At 37.6% G+C, this 25,048-nt stretch overlaps 1 protein-coding gene across 1 annotated transcript; it reads right to left on the reverse strand.

The window, feature by feature from the left end:
- Nucleotides 1-6,773: 6,773 nt before the first annotated feature.
- Nucleotides 6,774-8,125, reverse strand: LOC109187013. Its single transcript, XM_019337174.1, has 2 exons — nt 6,931-8,125; nt 6,774-6,838 (listed from the first exon to the last, which is right to left on the reverse strand). The coding sequence occupies exons 1-2, from the start codon at nt 8,123-8,125 to the stop codon at nt 6,774-6,776; spliced, it is 1,260 nt and encodes a 419-aa protein (XP_019192719.1).
- Nucleotides 8,126-25,048: the final 16,923 nt, after the last annotated feature.

Raw genomic sequence — 25,048 nt, forward strand, 5'->3', positions numbered from 1 at the left:
ATATAGATATAATCAAAAGCGTTTGAGACTGAGGAATACAGTATATAGTCATTTGAAAGCCAGAAGAAGATCAACATCAAAGACTCATCACACTCTCAACAAGAACGAGGATCATCAACCTCAACAAGACAACAGAATCACAAACAACAAGGACAACACAACTCTAGATGCAACCTACCATTCACAAGGTAGAGTTCATCATAGACATGCATATAAGCAAGGAAATACATCAAATCACATAGTGACAAGTTCATGTTCCAACCTTATCCCTTAGTACCACCCTTATGGCTACCCCCGGCCTTATCGCAGTTCCAAACTGTACCTCCGAGTGCCACCCTATACTTCTGAGTCCAACCTTTTCCCGGTCTGGGACCGTCGTCCCCCGCCAAACTTCCGCCAAACAATACCGCCGAACTCATAGTACACGAGGGTACCATTCAATCATAGTAACATACCACCGATCATGTGAGCAAAGCTCGCTCAGGTCACAAAACCACCAATCTCATTCATATTCACACATAGTCATCATCATCAAGGAGACTAAGGTTCATCAATAGCCCCAATCAAGTATCAACAAAGGGTACAACGATTTATACAAGAATACACCATAAGAATCAATCAAGGGATTTCAATAAAGTCATGAGACAATACTCAACAATCAAGGACTACAACCCACATCAAAATGATTGACAACGCGAGTTGCCAACCCCAACAAGAAGGAACAAACCGCACACACCAGCATAACAACATCAAACTAGCATGCTCATCAAACAGGTAAACCAAAATGGTTCCAACGAATCTTCAAGACTCATATTAGCCCAACGAATCACAAAGTTGGAACCTTAGCACGATTCAAGACACCAAATCCTAACTTGGATTCCTATCACGCTGTTCTAGACATACGAAACATCAAGAAGACTCACAAATAACTCAATAATCCATCAACGAGAGGTCAAAACATCAATACCAAGAAGAAAAGAATCACGGGGAACAAATCCTTGCACATACCTCAAGTGTTCCCCGCGGGTACATACCCTGAATCACCTCGTTCCCCGCGGGTGGGGCGGCGGGTAGGCCACTGCCCGCCGTTCCACCCGCGGGTACAATACCTGTACAATATTTTCCCTTCGGGGATTTTCATCAACAAAGCCAAGTTTAAGTCTAAAACACCCAAAATCTTACACACAACAAAGATATGACTTGAACCCAAGAAATAGCCAAGCAATGGCATTCAAGAAACCTAAATACAAGCTCTAAACATGCATCATCACAAGATCATGCATCAAATCTCACAAATCACATCAAGAACATCAAATAGAAGCCAATAATCATCATTTAGGTAAGGAAATAGGTTTTGTATAGCATGGGTTACCTTTGTAGCTTAACACTTCTCCTTTACACCCTCTTAAACCTTCTCTTAGAGCTCTTCTTCCTCACCAACTTCTTACACAAGCCAAAACACAAGAAATATTCTAACTTAGATAAAGACACCCAAAAGGTGGCTAAAAACACTAAAAAAGCTATGAACCTTAACCCTTCCTATGCTTGGGAAGAAGAACGTAGGAATCTTGGAGAAGGATCTTGCATGGCTAGGAAGTTCCCTTTTTGCTTGAAGAATAAGCTAGGTTCTTTTAGAGAGATGCTAGAGTGTTTGAGACTTAGGCTTTGAGTGAGGAATGAATGAAATGTCTTGCTAGGGATAGCTTGAACAACAATTCATGGGTGAAAGGTCACTTTTACCGTTACTAAGGTTGGAAAGACAAAGGGGCAAGGGCACAAAAGGTAAGGCACAAGGTACACTTGATTGACTTAAGTGACTAGTCAAATTCTAGTCCCTCGACTATTAAATTTTAGGATTTTTAAAAATGGATTACCAAAGAAAGCTTGGATTAATTCTTCAATTAATCCCCAATTAGTATTTAGATTTACGGGGTGTCACATCCTCTCCCCCTAACAAGAAGCTTCATCCCCGAAGCTTGGGCACGACAGGTTTAACAAAAGATAGCAACAAATCAAGATGCGACAAGAGATAGCAAGGTGTAAATAAACAAGGCTCTAAAGATCAAAAGTAGTGCAAGGTTTCAAGGTAATGGAGAAAAATTCTCAAGCAACACCACCACTAACACAACTTAAAGACAACTATCACCCATCTACACTAATCATAAGCCACGAACAAACTAACTCAAACGAGGCAAAGCAACTAAACAAACCACTTAAACAACAAGCTAACAACCAAAGCAAACAAGAGAGCACCACTAAACGCACAACTAAACAAGCAACAACCACCAAGCCGGCAAACAAAACAAACAAGGAAAGAAACGAGCTTACCACCAACTCCAGCCTAAGAGGAATCATCCTCCGAATCCTCGGCATCCTCATCAGAAGCTTCCTCGGCTCTACCTCGGCTAGAGCTAGCTTCCAGCATGTCCAGCCTCTGATTCACGGTAACCAGCTGAGCCTTCATGAATGAAAAACCCTCTTCAATCATTTGATTTCGTTGATGGAGAAGGGCCACGACACGCTCTTTGTGGGTCATGGCATCATGCTCTTTCTTCTTCTTCTTCTTCTTCTTCTTCTTCTTCTTCTTCTTCTTCTTCTTCTTCTTCTTCTTCTTCTTCTTCTTCTTCTTCTTCTTCTTCTTCTTCTTCTTCTTCCTCTTCTTCTTCTTCTTCCTCTTCTTCTTCTTCTTCTTCTTCTTCCTCTTCTTCCTCTTCTTCTTCTTCTTCCTCTTCTTCCTCTTCTTCCTCTTCTTCCTCTTCTTCCTCTTCTTCCTCTTCTTCCTCTTCTTCCTCTTCTTCCTCTTCTTCCTCTTCTTCCTCTTCTTCCTCTTCTTCCTCTTCTTCCTCTTCTTCCTCTTCTTCCTCTTCTTCCTCTTCTTCTCTTCTTCTTCTTCTTCTTCTTCTTCTTCTTCTTCTTCTTCTTCTTCTTTCTTCTTCTTCTTCTTCTTCTTCTTCTTCTTCTTCTTCTTCTTCTTCTTCTTCTTTCTTCTTCTTCTTCTTCTTCTTCTTCTTCTTCTTCTTCTTCTTCTTCTTCTTCTTCTTCTTCTTCTTCTTCTTCTTCTTTCTTCTTCTTCTTCTTTCTTCTTCTTCTTCTTCTTCTTCTTCTTCTTCTTCTTCTTCTTCTTCTTCTTCTTCTTCTTCTTCTTCTTCTTCTTATTCTTCTTCTTCTTCTTCTTCTTCTTCTTCTTCTTCTTCTTCTTCTTCTTCTTCTTCTTCTTCTTCTTCTTCTTCTTCTTCTTCTTCTTCTTCTTCGTCCTAAAAATTGCCATTTAGTAGCCACCGTTATTCAACGGTGGACACTTTTGCTCCTCTGTGAACTTCTCCGTCTCTTGGCCGTCTATGAGAAGGGCAAACAGGTCTTTTAATTGGTCTTCTTCTCTTCCTTATATTTCTTCCTTCACTTGAGTGTATGTCGATCAACAGAACAGGGTTAGGGTTAGGGGAATCATTATGAAATTCACACTTTTGCTCCTCTGTGAACTTCTCCGTCTCTTGGCCGTCTATGAGAAGGGCAAACAGGTCTTTTAATTGGTCTTCTTCTCTTCCTTATATTTCTTCCTTCACTTGAGTGTATGTCGATCAACAGAACAGGTTTAGGGTTAGGGCAATCATTCTGAAATTCTCAATGGAAGGATCGAAGGTAGTACGCAGTCATTCTTCGAGTTCTTCAACAACGAGAAAGACTTATATGTATGGGGAATGGATTTCAACCGAAGTTTGCGAATGTGGTCAAGAACTGAGTTTGAGAACATCATGGACAAATGACAACCCCGGTAGGAGGTACTGGGAATGCTCGGGATGTAAGGTTAATACTGAAATTCGTAATTGGTTTTTTTTTTTTTTTTTTTTTTTTGGCTTTCAAATTTTGTTTTTGTTTTTGCAGAGTGCATTAAATTAATTTACTGGAAGTTATAATTGTTTGTAGTGGTTTTGATTGCCATTGTTGCAAATTTTCAGGATGGATGTAGCTATACGTTTGTGAAGTGGTATGATCCTCCAATGTGCCCTAGGTCTAAGAGGATTATACCAGGGCTTCTGAAGAGAATTAACAAATGTGAAGAAGAAATAGCAAAATTAAAATCAAAGCCTAGAAGTGTTCCAAGAGGGGAAGATGGTGATTTGAAGGATATGCGTAGGAGCAAAAGATGTAGTTCAATGAAGCTGCTTGTTGTATGTGGGCTTATTGTATTGTTAATTGCTTATTTTACCAGTGGTAATGGAAAAAAATGAGAGGTTAGGTTTTAAGAATGAGGTGTATTTGCTCCCATAAGTGTTATGCACTGTGTGTTTTGACATAAGGAGTGTTATGTTTTGCTTTTTTGTGTATGGCGGTGTTATGCATTGTAATGAATTTGACAATGGTAATTGTAATGAATTTGGTAATGGTAACTGTTATCGCAATCGTAATTCTATGTGTTATGACAATGTTACTTGTTCATCTTTTAAGCAATGGTAACTGTTATCGCATTATTCCAATGTTACTTGTTCATATTTTAAGGAATGTGGTAGTGGTAATGCCCAAAAAAGTAGCAATTCTAAGGCATATCAAAGAACATAAAATAAAAGAGATCCATGTTCAGAATATAGCCATACAAGGCATGTCATTCCAAATTGATTAAGTTCATCAATGTAGCAAAAAACCAATCCAGATTCTGTACCACAATATATGCATAGATACAAGCAGTTTCACAGTACCAAAACATAAGCTACATCCAAGTTTGAGTTTCACAGTAGCTTACCAAAAACTAAATCCAGAATATATGCATACATACAACCAATTTCAGTATCACAGTACCAAAACATCAGTCTAGAAGTCAAGTTTACTCAATGTTTAGAGGTGTGTCAGATGTGTTGGTGAACCTACACTTGAGAGTTGTTGTGGATCTTGTCCTCCTACGAACAGGTGTGTCAGAGGTATTCTTCATCTTCTTTGATTTTGATTTTGATTTTAACCCTAATGTAGACCTGATTGGTGCCTAAGGTGGTATGCTTGGTGCTTGAGGTGGCCTGATTGGTGGCTGAGTCTGAGATGGTGCCAGAGCAGGTATATTGAGTGCTTGAGGTGGCCTGATTGGTGGCTGAGTCTTAGATGGTGCCAGAGCAGGTATATTGAGTACTTGAGGTGGCCTGATTGGTGGCTGAGTCTGAGATGGTGCCAGAGCAGGTATATTGAGTGCTTGAGGTCTTCTGATTGGTGCCTTAGGTCTTCTGATTGGTGCCAGAGGTGGTCTGACTGGTGCTTGAGGTGGCCTGACTGGTGCTTGAGGTGGTTGAGTCATGCTTGGTGCCTGAGATGGGGTGATTGGTTGCTGAGTGATCCCAAAGATACCTTCTGGCTGAGTTATAGAGATTTCTTCATGCTGAGTGCCAACCAAACCTGCCACAGGTGCATTGTGGTCAAACAAAGCTGCAAAATCTGCTGCTTCATTCCAGAAATCTACATTTTCTTCTATTAAACCTGAAGATGCTTGTGAGGAGGCACAAGGTTGAATTGGTGGGGCAGCAACATTTTTCTTCTTTCTGTTCCTTTTTTTCTTTGGAGCCAGCTACATAATCAGAGAAGAAAAACAAAAAATTACTGCAATGCTGGATCATCTGGTAATAATCAGAGAAGATAATAAAACATTAATGCCAGCTACATAATCAGTCAACATTACCTTTCTTTGACTTGTAGTTGGATCATCTGGGCATGTCCTAGAGTTATGGCCTATTTTGTTGCATTTCTTGCAATGCTTAACAAGCAAACTTGGGTTAACATGTGTGCCATCTTTGGTCATTTCATCTCTGCCTCTCTTCCTCAACTTTCTTGGTCTTCCAGGCTTGCTATTGTACAGAGGTGGCAATGGTGGTTCTTGGTTTGAAATGGGCCATTCTTTAGGACCAGCCAGTGGCTTAATCCTTCCCTCATATGTATTCAAGTAGTTGGTAATAGTGTAACAAGGGTCTACATAATGATGTACTGGACCATTACCATGTCTAATCCAAATGGCACTCACAACATGCTTACATGGTATCCCTGTTAAGTCCCACTTTCTACAGCTACAAGTACCCCTAAACAAATCCACAGAATGCTGCTCTATCCCCCCTAACACTGACATGCACCTTATCTCAAATAAGTTTTCATCTGCTTGATTCCCTAAACACCCACTGGCATCCTTCTCAATAGATTCTATCTTTTTCATTATGTTAGGACAGAAAAGACCTTTCCATTTCACAGGTTTTTGTTTATTTTCAAAGAACTTTGTCATCAATAATTTCCTAATACTTTCTAGACAAGAAATCAGAGGTTGTTTCCTTGCATCTACTATAAGGGCATTGAAACTTTCAGAAATGTTGTTAACTAAGGCATCACTTCTAGCAAAGGGAGTAAAATGTGACCTTGACCATTATGAAGGGTGTTTATCTCCTAGCCACTGATAAGCCTCTTCATCCAACTTCCTGAGTTCTAACATAGCTTCTCTGAAGCTGTTAACTGTAGTTGCCTTGGCTGCTGTCCAGAGTGCATCCTTCATTGCTTTGCCTTGAAATCCTGCAAGCTTCATGTTCCCATGAAGATGCCTCACACAAAATCTATGTGAGACATATGGAAACACTTATTCAAAAGCTGGTAGAAGCCCTTTTTGTTTGTCTGCAACCAATTTAAAAACAGAAAACATATTACAGATAAGGAGAGTATAATAGATTACACTGGTATGAGATAAATGTTTATACCTGAGATAAATGTAAGCTGGTGTTGTGCTTCTCGAGTGATTTCTAGGTCTGTTTTAATGAAATTCAAGAACCAGATCCATGAATCCTTGGTTTCTCCTTCAACAATGGCATAAGCCAGTGGGAAGATACTGTCATTCCCATCAATCCCAATAACTGTTAATAATTGACCTCCAAATTTTTTTTTTGTGATGACAACCATCAACTCCAATTAGCTTCCTACAGAACTTATATCCATCCTTTGAAGCCTCCCAGCAGAAATACATCCTTAGAAACCTAGGTTTTCCATCATATAGTAAGTCACTTACCTTCACCTTGCATGTGGTGTTAGGGTTTGTTTTTTCAATCTCCAACTTGTAGCTCCATATTTTGTTGAAAAATTCAATAGCTTCACCTTCAATGACTTCCTTTGCCTTTCTCATAGCTCTATAGGCTTGCTTGGTGGACAAATCAAACCCCTCATCTGCTTTAACCCTCTCTCTAAATTCTGCAGTGGTCCAGTTGCTGTTGCCACCAATCTCTTTCATCCATCTCTTTGCAATCCTAGTTGATTTAACCATGGTGTTCTCATAAACCCAACCACAGCCATCATGCAATTCATTATAACTGGCAATTCTCCATGACAAGGCATTTTTAACTTTCCAAAGATTAATTCTGAAAGGGCAACCAACTTGTTTACATCTAACATAGACCCTCTCTTTGTCATTCCTAATAAACTTCAATTCCTTACCATTGTTGAAACCATAATTATGGACTGCATCTTTGAATTCTACCTTTGATGCAAATGTTAAACCAACACAGAATTTTGGGGTACGCATTTGAGTGGTAGACCTAAATTCTGGCCATTTCATTTTGCCTTCTTCATCACTGTCCTTACCACTATCTTCATCAGACAATTGTAGACCATGATCATTGTCTACAACCCTAGTACTGTCCCCATCAACATGTTGTTCACTTTCTCTTACCCCAGCTACAGGTTGTCCACTTTCTCTTACCCCATCAAACTCCACATTGTTATCAACATTGGCCTCAAACTCTTGGTCATCATTTCCCACTTCATCAGCACTGTTCTCAAAGTCATCTAAAAAATCCCCAGATTCTTCATCACCCTCACTTTCTACTGATGGTGCTTCATCATCACCTTCTACACCACCTACTACCCAAACCTCAATCTCTTTGGGAAACATTCCAACATCGCAAATAGCCCAACAATCGCTATCATTACTTATTTCAAATAGGGTGTCACTACCAGTAGGGGTGAAATATTTAAAGGTGTCTAACATATTGTATCCCAACTCCTCAACTGTATCCCTAAGAGTCATCATGCCCCACAAATCAATGTCTAAATGAAAACTGTTAACAACCCCTCCAATATATCCAAATATATCCAATTCCATGTGTCTTAAGACGACCACCATGTCTTAACTTCAGATTGAATTTAGCTGTGTTACTTCCTCCATCTATGTAGCAATTTAAAACAGTTTACTTATTATAAGTCAACAAAGCAACAAAACAGATAAACAGACAAAGCAAATTGTGGTCCCCTTTCAAAGAAAAAAAAAGCTACTGCCCCATGTGGCCCCCCTTTGAATACAAAAACAAATGGAGATGTACTGCATTTAAAGTGAAACACCACCCACACCATTCAAAGCATATGTATATCAAACAACAAACAACCGCTGACATGTACAGAATATTTAAAGCTAAGGAAATTGCACTTTATCAGTTCATTATATACCCACAACTCCCACAACTCACACTATATATACCACCAACAAGCATAACAAATCAACCTATTTCATATTTTACCACACATTAACAAAACACATACGATTTTGCAACTATTATGTTCACTACATACACACAACACTCAAATTCACCTAGGGTTTCGCTATTATTCGCATACGTATACATACAACGCATAAAAATCCAAAATTACCGGGGGTATTGTTGTCGCCTCGTCTGACGCCTTCCATTGTGCTTGCTCCCTACGTCCTCGCCTTCGCATTCGCCTTCGCCTTCGAGAAGATAAGGGTTACTGTGGTCTTCGCAGTTCTGAGCTGGTTCTGTTCGTCTAAGTTGTGGAGTACAAGTAAATATCAGTTGACTAATACGCTTAGAGAAGAAGACCAATTAAAAGACCTGTTTGCCCTTCTCATAGACGGCCAAGAGACGGAGAAGTTCACAGAGCAGCAAAAGTGTCCACCGTTGAATAACGGTGGCTACTAAATGGCAATTTTAATTATGAAGGATGAAAATTGTCGACACCCTAATAAGTCTAGGACCAAAAATGGAATTAACTCTATATATATATATATATATATATATATATATATATATATATATATATATATATATATATATATATATGGGAAGAAGAATATTATTATTTGTAGTAAAGCTTATTTGGTAAGTAAATGTCAAATGGAAATTCAATAAAATCTATTAATTGGTAATATTTTGTACGGTATTATATTCTATAATATAATTGATAATATTATTGTTCAAGTATAAAAAAAATCCTATGTATTAATGTAATAATAAAATTAAATTAAAATTAAAATAATAACTATAACAACAACAACAACAACAACAACAACAATAATAATAATAATAATAATAATAATAATAATAATAATAATAATAATAATAATCTAAACAACAAAACTATATACAAAATAAAATTAAAATAATAATAACAACAAGAACAACAACAATAACAATAATAATAATAATCGAAACAAAACTATATACAAAATAAAATTAAAATTAAAAAAAAAAATTAGAAGACAAAGGTGGCTCCCCTTTGTAAATGATGTGGGATCATTTTGATCCCACATTGAAAATGTTTGGAAAGAGGAGCTCTTGAGCTCCTCTATATAAGAAGTATTAGAATAAATATACAATCAAATACTTGTAATGATCTAACCTCATAGCGGAAGCGTAAGGATCAAGCAAAACTCCAGCCATAGTTGATACGTTTGGTGCATTGCATTGTAAATCATCTAGTAGCAACTTGTGTAGAGTAACAATGTCTCCCACTTAATCTCCAGACAATATAGATGGTGTATTTCAAGTGTTCCGGAGCAGTGGCAGGACCTTTACTTTTATAGCCTTATATGCCATCAATATAGGCTTTGTAACAGAAAACGTCGTTATTTCTGTTACAACATTAATGCTACCCCTTAATAGTCATAAAGTGCTCAATTAAACTTGCACCACATTAAAGTGACTTAATGAAAATATTGTTTACAAGAGGAGCAATGCATATAATTGCTTGCCCATCAATGTAGGCAAGTATTGAAATGTCCAAATGTTTTTTTTAGTCCTATTGACCCGACAAATTATGTTGTGGAACGTGTCCAGCTTGAAAGGTAGACACGGTTCAAAACTTGTTCATAATTATGAATATATAGTTCAAAAATTATGAACATATAGTTCTATAATTATGAAGATAGTGTTGTCAACATAATTATGAACATATAGTTATGTAATTATGAATATAGAGATTCAATAATTGTGAATATGAAGTTAAAAAATTATGAATATATATCATTATAATTATGAACATATAGTTTAGTAATTATGAACATAGAGTTCTGCAATTATGAATATAGAGTTCAATAATTATAAATAAGAAGTTCAAAGATTATGAATTTATAGCTTTATAATAATGAACATATAGTTCAGTAATTATGAACATAGAACTGTGTCCACCTTGCCAGTTCCACCGCATAACTATTCGATTGACCCTGTTACATGTAAACTTTCTCAACCTATTTAAGCCCAACGTGTCAAAAGGATCTTATTTAAGAAACATTATCTTAATGGCTTCTTATTTTAGTTTTTTTTTTAATTTGTTTTTAATTTATTAGGGGGTTTGAGATAGATTAACCCAAAATGCATATGAGTTGTTTTAGTTTTTAGCAGTTTGGAGCAAATTGTTAAGTTATTAAATAATATTTTTAGTATTTTGAAAATATAAAATGTTAAACTGGCGAATTTATTAAACTTTTTGTGAATTTTTCAAATAATCAAATTACAACAACAACAACAACAACAAAAGCAATAATAATAATAATAATAATAATAATAATAATAATAAATAATAATAATAATAATAATAATAATAAATAATAATAATAATAATAATAATAATAATTGTTAGGAAAATAATGTGTGGCTCAAAATCCTTGTAGACCAACATGATGTCTGACCAACATGATGTCACCATGCAGCAGCACCATATCACATGCGCCTCACACGTTCGCTCTGTTCATTGCGGTTCTCCTCTTTGTATTGCCGCATGCCCTCATTTCTCTCCCAATTTGATTGTATAAATAGCTTAATGTATTTTCTTTGTAATGCACCTCATTACATCAATTCATTTACACTTGAATTCATTTATCCCTTTATTTATCCCTTCATCCCTTCATTCCTTCATCACAGGAATCAATCAATGGATCACAACAAAAAAACCAACAAAGAAACGTAAAGCCACCACACAAATCTGCACCTAAACCAACACCAACTGAAAATGAACAAACAATACCATCTGGACCAGAACCCGCTGCACAGGAAGCAGGAAAACAGAAAAAAGAGCGCCCAAGCGCAAAGCAACAGTGAACCCCCAAGCTGAGAAGAAAATGTACAAAAAAACAAAGAATTCTGCTAAGATGGGCTACATACCGACCAGAATGTCACCCAAGTATTTTCGGTCCCTAATTTCATCACTAACACCAAATCAACAAAGAGCAGTTCAAGACATTGGTTTTGGTGAGATGTTAAAGATGACAGTATTCGAGTGGGATAGCAGGCTAATTAGATATCTTGTCGAGAGGTTTGATATCTATGAATGCTCATTGATGTTAGAAAACAATGATATGCAGCTGTTGGAGGATGATGTACATAGCACAATGAACCTTCCAAAAGGGGAAATCCCTATGATTGAGGCTTCTTCTGAGAATGAAACTGAGGAATATAAAAAATTGTTGGCAGATTGGAAAGAGCGGTGAGGAATAACTAAAGGTTCTCCGGTGACAAATACAATGACATTGGCTATTGTTGAGAGAGGAGATAGTGGAGATATGTTTAAAAGAGATTTCATTGCGCTGCTGGTATCCAGCTTGATAAAAGAAAACTAAAGCACAAAGGCAACCTACAAAATTTTGTACTCCATGATTGATGTTTCAAAGCTGAAAGACTTGAATTGGTGTCATTGCACATTCAGATCTTTGGTAAACGCAGTTGAGGCTTGGAAGGATAACCCGGATACCTATTTCATTGTTCCTTCGCTGTTTTTTATGGTAATATCTTAATATGCATTTATAATAATTTTCTCATTAATCTACACACTACTACAACTAATGATAAAATATTACTAATTATTGTTGTTATTGTTTCAAAAACAGTTAACATACCTTGACAGAATGGAATTCAAAGGCGAGAAGATTCAAAGGAAGTACCCTGCAATAACGGCTTGGATGGAAGAAGCCATTAAAAAAAGAATTATCAAAGCAGAGATATTTTTGGGAAGATTTGGACGGGGAAAGATACTGGACGAACTTCAAATGGAAGAAGATATGAATAAAGAAGAAAGCATACCTGAGAGAAGTGGTGGTCCTAAGGAGGGCAATCAATCAAATGAATCACTAAAAAAGATTACTTCTGTGCTGAATCGAATGGCTGACACAGTGGTTGAGTTTGCTGGGGTGATGGCTAAGATAGGAAACACAAGGACTAGAGGCGAAATAATTAAGATAATTTTCGGAAACATTGCGGACATGATTACTGTAGTATCTTCTTCCCAACCAGAACGAGATGAGACTTTATTGTATGATGATGAACTTTATAATCATCTAAGTTTCCTTGATGCAGTCAATTCCCTTGAACAAGCATTCTACCAAACAACCAAAGACTACCTAACTCAACCTCCTGCTAGATCACAATAGCTCTGGGGTTCTATACAGGCTTCCAATTATTAGTTCGTCTCTCTTCGCGTTTCTTTATGCTCGTACATCTATGTCGGTGTGGCATGATCGTTTAGGACATCCACATCATCGTGTTTTGCATCGTATTCTTTAGTCTTGTTCCGTTAGTGGGTCTAGTAATTCTATTCATTGTAATTCTAGTTTGTGTAATGCGTGTCAATTGGGCAAATCTGCTAGACTCTCATTGCCACTTTTTGAGTCATCTAGTACTAGTGTTCTTGATTTAATATATACAGATATTTGGAGTCCAGCTTCTTTATTGTCCATTGATGGTTATCGTTATTTTGTCATTTTTGTGGATGATTATACCCGCTACACTTGGTATTTTCCCATGAAATTAAAATCTGATCTGTATACCATCTTTGATATGTTTCGTACAATGGTTGAACGCTCCTTTAATAGAAAAATCAAATCCATTCAATCTGACCTAGGAGCTGAATATAAAAAGTTGCATCATTCATTTGTTCAATTAGGTATTGTTCATAGACAGACCTGTGCCTACACTCATGAACAAAACGGTCATGTCGAACGGAAACATAGACACATAGTTGAAACGGGTATAGCCCTCCTAGCCCGTGCATCCATTTCATATAAATTCTAGGATTTTGCCTTTGAAACTGCAGTTTATTTAATCAACAAAATGTCATCCATTGTGTTAAATAACTCCAGTCCTCATTTAAAGTTGCATAACTCCTATCCTTCCTACTATTTTCTTCGCGTCTTTGGGCGTCTATGTTTTCCGTATCTTAGACCATACAATCGTTACAAAATGTCATATCGGTCCTCTCCTTGTGTCTTTCTAGGATATCCTGAGTCGTTTCGGGGGTATAGGTGCATGGACTTACAGACTAACAAGATTTTTGTGTGCAGGCATGTGAGATTTGATGAGATAGTGTATCCATTTTGTGAAACCCCGTAAATCCAAAAATCTATTTAAGGATTAATTAGATAATTAATCCTAGCTTAATTGGTAATGTATTCCTAAAATCCTGAAAATCCAATAGTCGGAGAACTAGAGATTGACTAGTCAATCCAAGTCAAAGGGTTGTACTCTATGCTTTATGAATTGTTCCCTTGTATCCTTACACTTCCCACTTTAGTAGGGGTAAAGAAGACTTTTCACCTTATGTTTGTGAAGCTAACCTAGAGTCATCCTTCATTTCATTTCCCTAACACCCTAAACACAAAAGCTCCTCCTTCTCTCTAGAAAATTGTTAGCTTCTTCTTCAAGCCAAGTTTGGGTAATCCTAGATTCTTCAAGTTGGTCTCCAAGATTCATACTTTCTTAAGCTTGAGCATAAGGGAGGCTAAGATCCTTGGTCCCTTAGTCTTTTTGGTATCTTTTTAGGTGTCTTTTTCTAAAGATGGAATCTTTGTTGTCTTTTGGTGTGTTTATGAAGTTGGAGTTGAAGGAGAGCCTTAAGAGAAGTTTGTAAGGGTGTGAAAAGTGAAGTAGTAGGCTACAAGAGGTAACCCATGCTTTACAAAATCTATTTTCCTACCTATATGATGATTTCTTGACTTCTACTTGTGATTTTGCTATGAAATGTGAGATTTGATGCATTGTCTTGTGGGAATGCATATCTAGAGCTGGTTATTAGGGTTCTTGTATGCCATTGCTTAGATATTCCTTTGATTCAAGTCATATTGTTGTATTTTGTGAGATTTTGGGTGTTTTGGACTTGAATTTGGACTTGGTGTTGAAAATCCCCGAAGGGATTATTTTTGGTACAGGGCTGTACCCGCAGGCGGAACGGCGGGCAGTGGTCTACCCGCCGCCCCACCCGCGGGGTACAAGCCTCGTGGGCAGTGGTACCCGCAGGCGGAACCACGGGTGGAGGTCCACCCGTGGCCCCACCCGCGGGGTACACTTTGGTGGCTGTTCGGGGATTTGTTCCCCGTGATTCTTTTGACTCGGTAATTGATGTTTTGACTTCCTGATGTTGTTTTGTTGGGCTATTTGAGTGTCTCCTTGATGTTTCATATGTCTAGAATGATGAGTAGGAATCCATGTAGGATTTGGTGTCTTGAATCGTGCTAAGTGTTCAACTTTGTGATTCGTTGAACCATGATGAGTCTTGTATGTTCTTCGGAACTATGTTTGGTTTACCCGTTTGATAATCATGATAGTTTGATGTTGAAATGCTAGTGTGTGTGGTTTGTTCTTTCCTATTGTGAAGTGCAACTAGTGTTGACCATCGTTGGTGTCAGATTGTAATCCTTCCTTGTTGAGTATGGTTTCATATCTTTGTTGTGATCCATTGATTAATTCCTGTGATGGAAATGTGTGTATTGGCTGTACCTTGATTGTACGGTTAATGGTATGGGACATTAATCACCAAGGTACAGATGTGGTCCTCTTGGTGGCCATGAAATGATATTGGAGTTGTAATCTGGGCTTCAGGCTCATGTGTTGGCGGCTGTGTGATTGAAATGAACGGTACCCTCGTGTACTATGTGCTGGCGGAAATTTTGGCGGGGGAATGACGGCTCCCGGAGGCATAAGGTTGGACTCAGAAGTACTGGGGTTCTCGGAGGTAATGGTTGGAACTGTAATAAGGCCGGGGGTAGCCATAAGGTTGGAACAGGGCATAAGGTTGGAACTGGTGACATGAAGTGTCACTGTGGCATGTAGTGCCAATGTGTGGATGTCTATCCTTTTCTGTTGAGCATGTCGAGTGGTATTCTACTTTGTGATCAGTAGAATACACCTCGAGTTGTACTTGTTATTGTTGTTGTCTTTGTCTTGATGTTTTTCTACTTTGTGATCAGTAGATTTCATCTTGAGCTGTGTTGAGTTGTACTGTTGTTTGTTCTTGTCTTGATGTTGTCTTGGGATATTGATTTCCCTTTTCCTTTTTGAGAGTGAAACAGAGTCTTTGCAGTTGACTTTTCTCTATGGCTTTGAACTGATATATACTGTATTTCGTTTCAAAAATGATTTTGTATTATACTATCTATATATGCTACTTAACGCGTATTGATGGGTGACCAGCAATATTCGCTGACCGGGCGTCGTCCCCTTTCTTTATGTTCTTTACAGGTCTTGAGTAGATATGGCGAGTGCGATAGCTGTTGGTAGTTTAGCTCCCTTGAACAGTATAGTTAGTGTTTTGGCCTGTGTGCCACGGTTGTTGAACAAGATAGTTTTGTTGGTTTTAGACTTGCCTGTTCATTCATGTTGAGGTGGATGTGGCATAACACTCATTGGTTTTCCCTTTTTTTTTTTTTTTTCTTTTATATAAGACTTCCGCTGTTGCTTACGTTTATGATATCTGTTAGTTACATTACCTTACGTATTTAAGATTTAAAATGGCATGAAAATCGGGGGTGTTACACCTTTGCTACTAAAAATACCTTGCAGGCATCTCAACCAGTATAGATAAATCCATGGGCTGAATCGCTGTTTTACCCTACCGCCACCGTCACTACCCCGCCTGGGCAGCCTCACGGCAGCATCGACGTCGCACCCAGCGGCGACATTGCCGCACCGCCTTCAGCGCAACAGCCCGCCACCCAGCCAGCCAATTTACCCAAGCACGAGCCAAACGACCAGCCTGTCTAACCGGCTACACGGCATCACGACCGCACTCGGGCAAATCCGTGAAGTCCACCATCCGGACTCACGCGATGAGCACTCGTAGTCGGTCTCAGACTCCCCGATCAGCTTTAATAGTTCAGGTTTGTCCAACAGATCCCACTTGTTACACTCAGGTGGTTACGCATTCAGAATGGCGTGAAGCTATGGATCAAGAGTTTAATGCTCTTCTTCAGAATCAAACATGGTGTCTTGTACCCTCACAGGCAGGTATGAATATTATTGGGTGTAAGCAGGTCTCTCGTACAAAATGAAAGACAGATGGCTCTATTGAAAGACATAAAGCGAGACTAGTAGCAAAGGGGTTCAATCAGGTACAGGGACTCGATTTCTTTGATACTTTTAGTCCAATGGTCAAACCAACCACAGTCAGGTTACTTCTTTCTCTAGCTTCATCATCTAGGTGGACCATTAGGCAACTTGATGTTCATAATGCATTCTTGAATGGAAATCTGTCTAAAATTGTGTATATGAAGCAACCACCTGGTTATTTTGATGTTCAGTATCCAAATCATGTTTGCTTACTAAAAAGGTCTCTTTACGGATTAAAACAAGCACCTAGGGCTTGGTTTAATCGTTTGCACACTTTTTTGACTGTCTGTTGGTTTTGAGTCGTAAAAAACGGATGTATCCTTGTTTTACTACTCAAAAGGATCTGATTGTGTATACTTGGTAGTTTATGTGGGTGATATACTTATGATGGGGAGTGATCAGGATCTAGTTACTCAATTAGTGTCAAAATTATCTACTGCATTTAAAATTAGAGATCTTAGTGAACCTAGATTTGTTCTAAGAATTGAGACAGTTAAATGCAATGATGGAATTTTGCTTTCACAACAAAGATACATGAATGAAATTCTAAAACGTGCTGGAATGGAAGAATGTAAAGAGCTATCTACTCCTATTTCTGCTCCGAAAATCGTGGGTTTTAATGCATAATTGTACGATGATCCAACGCAGTACAAGAGTTTGGCTGGTGCATTATAATATTTAACTATCACTCGTCATGATCTTTCCTTTGCAGTCAATCAATTATGTCAACACATGTATGCTCTTACAGTTTCACATTGGGAGCAATTAAAGAGAGTTTTGAGGTATGTTAAGGGAACTGTCACTTTTGGTTTACGAGTTAGAAAGTCCTCTTCAAGGGAAATTCATGCCTTTTGACTAGGCTGGCTGTCCAGAGGACTGGAAATCTACAAGTGGATTCACTGTGTTTCTTGGCTCTAATCTTGTGTCTTGGGTCTGCAAGAAACAAATTACTGTTGCTAGATCTTCTACTGAGGCAGAATATAAAGCTCTAGCTGATGTTTGTGCTGAGGTAATTTGGATTGTTTCACTGCTGCGCGAGATCAAAGTACTAGGTATCTCTATTCCTAAATTATGGTGTGTGATATGCACATTTTACACTCATATTTTAGGTACATCTTTATAATAATTTTGCATTGGTTATTTAATATTATCTAATAATTAGTTCTTTTTATATATAATATATAATATAATATATAATATATAATATATATAATATATAGTATATATATAATACATACTAATGTATACATATATATATATATATATATATATATATATATATATATTGCGCACAAACTAAACATATATATATATATATATATTTAATATATATAATATAGAATACACTAATATATAGACTACGTACGTACATATATGCATTTTAATATATATATTAATGTCAAATGTAGTTTGGTCCAACGGAGATGCATGCAAAATGATGGTAAATATTGTTTTGGAAGAAATATTCAATTCATGCGAAGCAAATGGTGGAAGCTGACTTCGGACGTGCGGAGGAAAAGTAGGAATTGTGTGGTAGAGAATAGCTTAGGTTATTTTTAGAATGCTATAAATAGAAGAAGTTTCCTATTGTAAAATGTTCATTCTTCCCCTCTCGAATATTCTTTAAGGTTGTTATCAATGTCCATTCGCGGCTAATTTCTTGTTTGGTTTAGTGAATTGAAGCCCCGGAGTTCATTACGCTGTAAGGTTATTTATTTATTTTTATTATATATTTTTTATGCATTTGAGTATTAAATATTCTTCTAAGTTATTTGAAATAATTGTGTCATTTAATTGCTAGGGAGGCCTACTAGTTATTTATTTGATATAATTATTTGCTATATTAGATAATGTTGTGCTACAAATTACTCTAATATTCAGTAGCAACTGGGTTAATTATTGACGGCTTAGTGATAATTGGACTCGGGTAGAATATTTTCCTAAATTAAATGCAACCGCTTGTGCTTGTGTTATTTAGTTTGTCGGTTTTCCTAGTTCCTATTGCTGCTATTAAATTAAATCTATAGCGCTTGTCTTAGGTTATTTAGTAGTATCATCTAAGTTTCCTTGATGCAGTCAATTCCCTTGAACAAGCATTCTACCAAACAACCAAAGACTACCTAACTCAACCTCCTGCTAGATCACAATAGCTCTGGGGTTCTATACAGGCTTCCAATTATTAGTTCGTCTCTCTTCGCGTTTCTTTATGCTCGTACATCTATGTCGGTGTGGCATGATCGTTTAGGACATCCACATCATCGTGTTTTGCATCGTATTCTTTAGTCTTGTTCCGTTAGTGGGTCTAGTAATTCTATTCATTGTAATTCTAGTTTGTGTAATGCGTGTCAATTGGGCAAATCTGCTAGACTCTCATTGCCACTTTTTGAGTCATCTAGTACTAGTGTTCTTGATTTAATATATACAGATATTTGGAGTCCAGCTTCTTTATTGTCCATTGATGGTTATCGTTATTTTGTCATTTTTGTGGATGATTATACCCGCTACACTTGGTATTTTCCCATGAAATTAAAATCTGATCTGTATACCATCTTTGATATGTTTCGTACAATGGTTGAACGCTCCTTTAATAGAAAAATCAAATCCATTCAATCTGACCTAGGAGCTGAATATAAAAAGTTGCATCATTCATTTGTTCAATTAGGTATTGTTCATAGACAGACCTGTGCCTACACTCATGAACAAAACGGTCATGTCGAACGGAAACATAGACACATAGTTGAAACGGGTATAGCCCTCCTAGCCCGTGCATCCATTTCATATAAATTCTAGGATTTTGCCTTTGAAACTGCAGTTTATTTAATCAACAAAATGTCATCCATTGTGTTAAATAACTCCAGTCCTCATTTAAAGTTGCATAACTCCTATCCTTCCTACTATTTTCTTCGCGTCTTTGGGCGTCTATGTTTTCCGTATCTTAGACCATACAATCGTTACAAAATGTCATATCGGTCCTCTCCTTGTGTCTTTCTAGGATATCCTGAGTCGTTTCGGGGGTATAGGTGCATGGACTTACAGACTAACAAGATTTTTGTGTGCAGGCATGTGAGATTTGATGAGATAGTGTATCCATTTTGTGAAACCCCGTAAATCCAAAAATCTATTTAAGGATTAATTAGATAATTAATCCTAGCTTAATTGGTAATGTATTCCTAAAATCCTGAAAATCCAATAGTCGGAGAACTAGAGATTGACTAGTCAATCCAAGTCAAAGGGTTGTACTCTATGCTTTATGAATTGTTCCCTTGTATCCTTACACTTCCCACTTTAGTAGGGGTAAAGAAGACTTTTCACCTTATGTTTGTGTTCCAAGCTAACCTAGAGTCATCCTTCATTTCATTTCCCTAACACCCTAAACACAAAAGCTCCTCCTTCTCTCTAGAAAATTGTTAGCTTCTTCTTCAAGCCAAGTTTGGGCAATCCTAGATTCTTCAAGTTGGTCTCCAAGATTCATACTTTCTTAAGCTTGAGCATAAGGGAGGCTAAGATCCTTGGTCCCTTAGTCTTTTTGGTATCTTTTTAGGTGTCTTTTTCTAAAGATGGAATCTTTGTTGTCTTTTGGTGTGTTTATGAAGTTGGAGTTGAAGGAGAGCCTTAAGAGAAGTTTGTAAGGGTGTGAAAAGTGAAGTAGTAGGCTACAAGAGGTAACCCATGCTTTACAAAATCTATTTTCCTACCTATATGATGATTTCTTGACTTCTACTTGTGATTTTGCTATGAAATGTGAGATTTGATGCATTGTCTTGTGGGAATGCATATCTAGAGCTGGTTATTAGGGTTCTTGTATGCCATTGCTTAGATATTCCTTTGATTCAAGTCATATTGTTGTATTTTGTGAGATTTTGGGTGTTTTGGACTTGAATTTGGACTTGGTGTTGAAAATCCCCGAAGGGATTATTTTTGGTACAGGGCTGTACCCGCAGGCGGAACGGCGGGCAGTAGTCTACCCGCCGCCCCACCCGCGGGGTACAAGCCTCGTGGGCAGTGGTACCCGCAGGCGGAACCACGGGTGGAGGTCCACCCGTGGCCCCACCCGCGGGGTACACTTTGGTGGCTGTTCGGGGATTTGTTCCCCGTGATTCTTTTGACTCGGTAATTGATGTTTTGACTTCCTGATGTTGTTTTGTTGGGCTATTTGAGTGTCTCCTTGATGTTTCATATGTCTAGAACGATGAGTAGGAATCCATGTAGGATTTGGTGTCTTGAATCGTGCTAAGTGTTCAACTTTGTGATTCGTTGAACCATGATGAGTCTTGTATGTTCTTCGGAACTATGTTTGGTTTACCCGTTTGATAATCATGATAGTTTGATGTTGAAATGCTAGTGTGTGTGGTTTGTTCTTTCCTATTGTGAAGTGCAACTAGTGTTGACCATCGTTGGTGTCAGATTGTAATCCTTCCTTGTTGAGTATGGTTTCATATCTTTGTTGTGATCCATTGATTGATTCCTGTGATGGAAATGTGTGTATTGGCTGTACCTTGATTGTACGGTTAATGGTATGGGACATTAATCACCAAGGTACAGATGTGGTCCTCGTGGTGGCCATGAAATGATATTGGAGTTGTAATCTGGGCTTCAGGCTCATGTGTTGGCGGTTGTGTGATTGAAATGAACGGTACCCTCGTGTACTATGTGCTGGCGGAAATTTTGGCGGGGGAACGACGGTTCCCGGAGGCATAAGGTTGGACTCAGAAGTACTGGGGTTCTCGGAGGTAATGGTTGGAACTGTAATAAGGCCGGGGGTAGCCATAAGGTTGGAACAGGGCATAAGGTTGGAACTGGTGACATGAAGTGTCACTGTGGCATGTAGTGCCAATGTATGGATGTCTATCCTTTTCTGTTGAGCATGTCGAGTGGTATTCTACTTTGTGATCAGTAGAATACACCTCGAGTTGTACTTGTTATTGTTGTTGTCTTTGTCTTGATGTTTTTCTACTTTGTGATCAGTAGATTTCATCTTGAGCTGTGTTGAGTTGTACTGTTGTTTGTTCTTGTCTTGATGTTGTCTTGGGATATTGATTTCCCTTTTCCTTTTTGAGAGTGAAACAGAGTCTTTGCAGTTGACTTTTCTCTATGGCTTTGAACTGATATATACTGTATTTCGTTTCAAAAATGATTTTGTATTATACTATCTATATATGCTACTTAACGCGTATTGATGGGTGACCAGCAATATTCGCTGACCGGGCGTCGTCCCCTTTCTTTATGTTCTTTACAGGTCTTGAGTAGATATGGCGAGTGCGATAGCTGTTGGTAGTTTAGCTCCCTTGAACAGTATAGTTAGTGTTTTGGCCTGTGTGCCACGGTTGTTGAACAAGATAGTTTTGTTGGTTTTAGACTTGCCTGTTCATTCATGTTGAGGTGGATGTGGCATAACACTCATTGGTTTTCCCTTTTTTTTTTTTTTCTTTTATATAAGACTTCCGCTGTTGCTTACGTTTATGATATCTGTTAGTTACATTACCTTACGTATTTAAGATTTAAAATGGCATGAAAATCGGGGGTGTTACACCTTTGCTACTAAAAATACCTTGCAGGCATCTCAACCAGTATAGATAAATCCATGGGCTGAATCGCTGTTTTACCCTACCGCCACCGTCACTACCCCGCCTGGGCAGCCTCACGGCAGCATCGACGTCGCACCCAGCGGCGACATTGCCGCACCGCCTTCAGCGCAACAGCCCGCCACCCAGCCAGCCAATTTACCCAAGCACGAGCCAAACGACCAGCCTGTCTAACCGGCTACACGGCATCACGACCGCCCTCGGGCAAATCCGTGAAGTCCACCATCCGGACTCACGCGATGAGCACTCGTAGTCGGTCTCAGACTCCCCGATCAGCTTTAATAGTTCAGGTTTGTCCAACAGATCCCACTTGTTACACTCAGGTGGTTACGCATTCAGAATGGCGTGAAGCTATGGATCAAGAGTTTAATGCTCTTCTTCAGAATCAACCATGGTGTCTTGTACCCTCACAGGCAGGTATGAATATTATTGGGTGTAAGCAGGTCTCTCGTACAAAATGAAAGACAGATGGCTCTATTGAAAGACATAAAGCGAGACTAGTAGCAAAGGGGTTCAATCAGGTACAGGGACTCGATTTCTTTGATACTTTTAGTCCAATGGTCAAACCAACCACAGTCAGGTTACTTCTTTCTCTAGCTTCATCATCTAGGTGGACCATTAGGCAACTTGATGTTCATAATGCATTCTTGAATGGAAATCTGTCTAAAATTGTGTATATGAAGCAACCACCTGGTTATTTTGATGTTCAGTATCCAAATCATGTTTGCTTACTAAAAAGGTCTCTTTACGGATTAAAACAAGCACCTAGGGCTTGGTTTAATCGTTTGCACACTTTTTTGACTGTCTGTTGGTTTTGAGTCGTAAAAAACGGATGTATCCTTGTTTTACTACTCAAAAGGATCTGATTGTGTATACTTGGTAGTTTATGTGGGTGATATACTTATGATGGGGAGTGATCAGGATCTAGTTACTCAATTAGTGTCAAAATTATCTACTGCATTTAAAATTAGAGATCTTAGTGAACCTAGATTTGTTCTAAGAATTGAGACAGTTAAATGCAATGATGGAATTTTGCTTTCACAACAAAGATACATGAATGAAATTCTAAAACGTGCTGGAATGGAAGAATGTAAAGAGCTATCTACTCCTATTTCTGCTCCGAAAATCGTGGGTTTTAATGCATAATTGTACGATGATCCAACGCAGTACAAGAGTTTGGCTGGTGCATTATAATATTTAACTATCACTCGTCATGATCTTTCCTTTGCAGTCAATCAATTATGTCAACACATGTATGCTCTTACAGTTTCACATTGGGAGCAATTAAAGAGAGTTTTGAGGTATGTTAAGGGAACTGTCACTTTTGGTTTACGAGTTAGAAAGTCCTCTTCAAGGGAAATTCATGCCTTTTGACTAGGCTGGCTGTCCAGAGGACTGGAAATCTACAAGTGGATTCACTGTGTTTCTTGGCTCTAATCTTGTGTCTTGGGTCTGCAAGAAACAAATTACTGTTGCTAGATCTTCTACTGAGGCAGAATATAAAGCTCTAGCTGATGTTTGTGCTGAGGTAATTTGGATTGTTTCACTGCTGCGCGAGATCAAAGTACTAGGTATCTCTATTCCTAAATTATGGTGTGTGATATGCACATTTTACACTCATATTTTAGGTACATCTTTATAATAATTTTGCATTGGTTATTTAATATTATCTAATAATTAGTTCTTTTTATATATAATATATAATATAATATATAATATATAATATATATAATATATAGTATATATATAATACATACTAATGTATACATATATATATATATATATATATATATATATATATATATATTGCGCACAAACTAAACATATATATATATATATATATATTTAATATATATAATATAGAATACACTAATATATAGACTACGTACGTACATATATGCATTTTAATATATATATTAATGTCAAATGTAGTTTGGTCCAACGGAGATGCATGCAAAATGATGGTAAATATTGTTTTGGAAGAAATATTCAATTCATGCGAAGCAAATGGTGGAAGCTGACTTCGGACGTGCGGAGGAAAAGTAGGAATTGTGTGGTAGAGAATAGCTTAGGTTATTTTTAGAATGCTATAAATAGAAGAAGTTTCCTATTGTAAAATGTTCATTCTTCCCCTCTCGAATATTCTTTAAGGTTGTTATCAATGTCCATTCGCGGCTAATTTCTTGTTTGGTTTAGTGAATTGAAGCCCCGGAGTTCATTACGCTGTAAGGTTATTTATTTATTTTTATTATATATTTTTTATGCATTTGAGTATTAAATATTCTTCAAAGTTATTTGAAATAATTGTGTCATTTAATTGCTAGGGAGGCCTACTAGTTATTTATTTGATATAATTATTTGCTATATTAGATAATGTTGTGCTACAAATTACTCTAATATTCAGTAGCAACTGGGTTAATTATTGACGGCTTAGTGATAATTGGACTCGGGTAGAATATTTTCCTAAATTAAATGCAACCGCTTGTGCTTGTGTTATTTAGTTTGTCGGTTTTCCTAGTTCCTATTGCTGCTATTAAATTAAATCTATAGCGCTTGTCTTAGGTTATTTAGTAGTTAGGGGTAATTAAACCGCGTGTGCTTTAGTTACCTACAACTAAGGGAAAACGGAAATGAAATAATTTCACGACAAATATTCAATTGCATATTAATTGCTTTATGAATCAATGATCAGTGTTATATTCCGGTGGTGGATCTTTACTAACCAAGGTTTCTTATTATAAGTGTTTTCGATATATTATTTTCACTGTTTATTCGTTTGATTAAATTTCTCGTTTATTTAATTTCTCTTTTATTTAATATTTATTCTCGATATATTCCAAACCCCCCATCGTTTCCTTA

The sequence above is a fragment of the Ipomoea nil genome, unplaced genomic scaffold (assembly GCF_001879475.1).
Source record: "Ipomoea nil cultivar Tokyo-kokei standard unplaced genomic scaffold, Asagao_1.1 scaffold1416, whole genome shotgun sequence".
NCBI lineage: Eukaryota > Viridiplantae > Streptophyta > Magnoliopsida > Solanales > Convolvulaceae > Ipomoea > Ipomoea nil.

Bases quoted from the DNA above. Each gene is read 5' to 3' on its own strand.
- LOC109187013 (XM_019337174.1), bottom strand. From the start codon at position 8,125: ATGGTGGTCGTCTTAAGACACATGGAATTGGATATATTTGGATATATT. The intron at 6,839-6,930 runs GTAGGAAGCTAA...TGGGAATGACAG, and splicing joins AAAGGATGGATATAAGTTCT to TATCTTCCCACTGGCTTATG.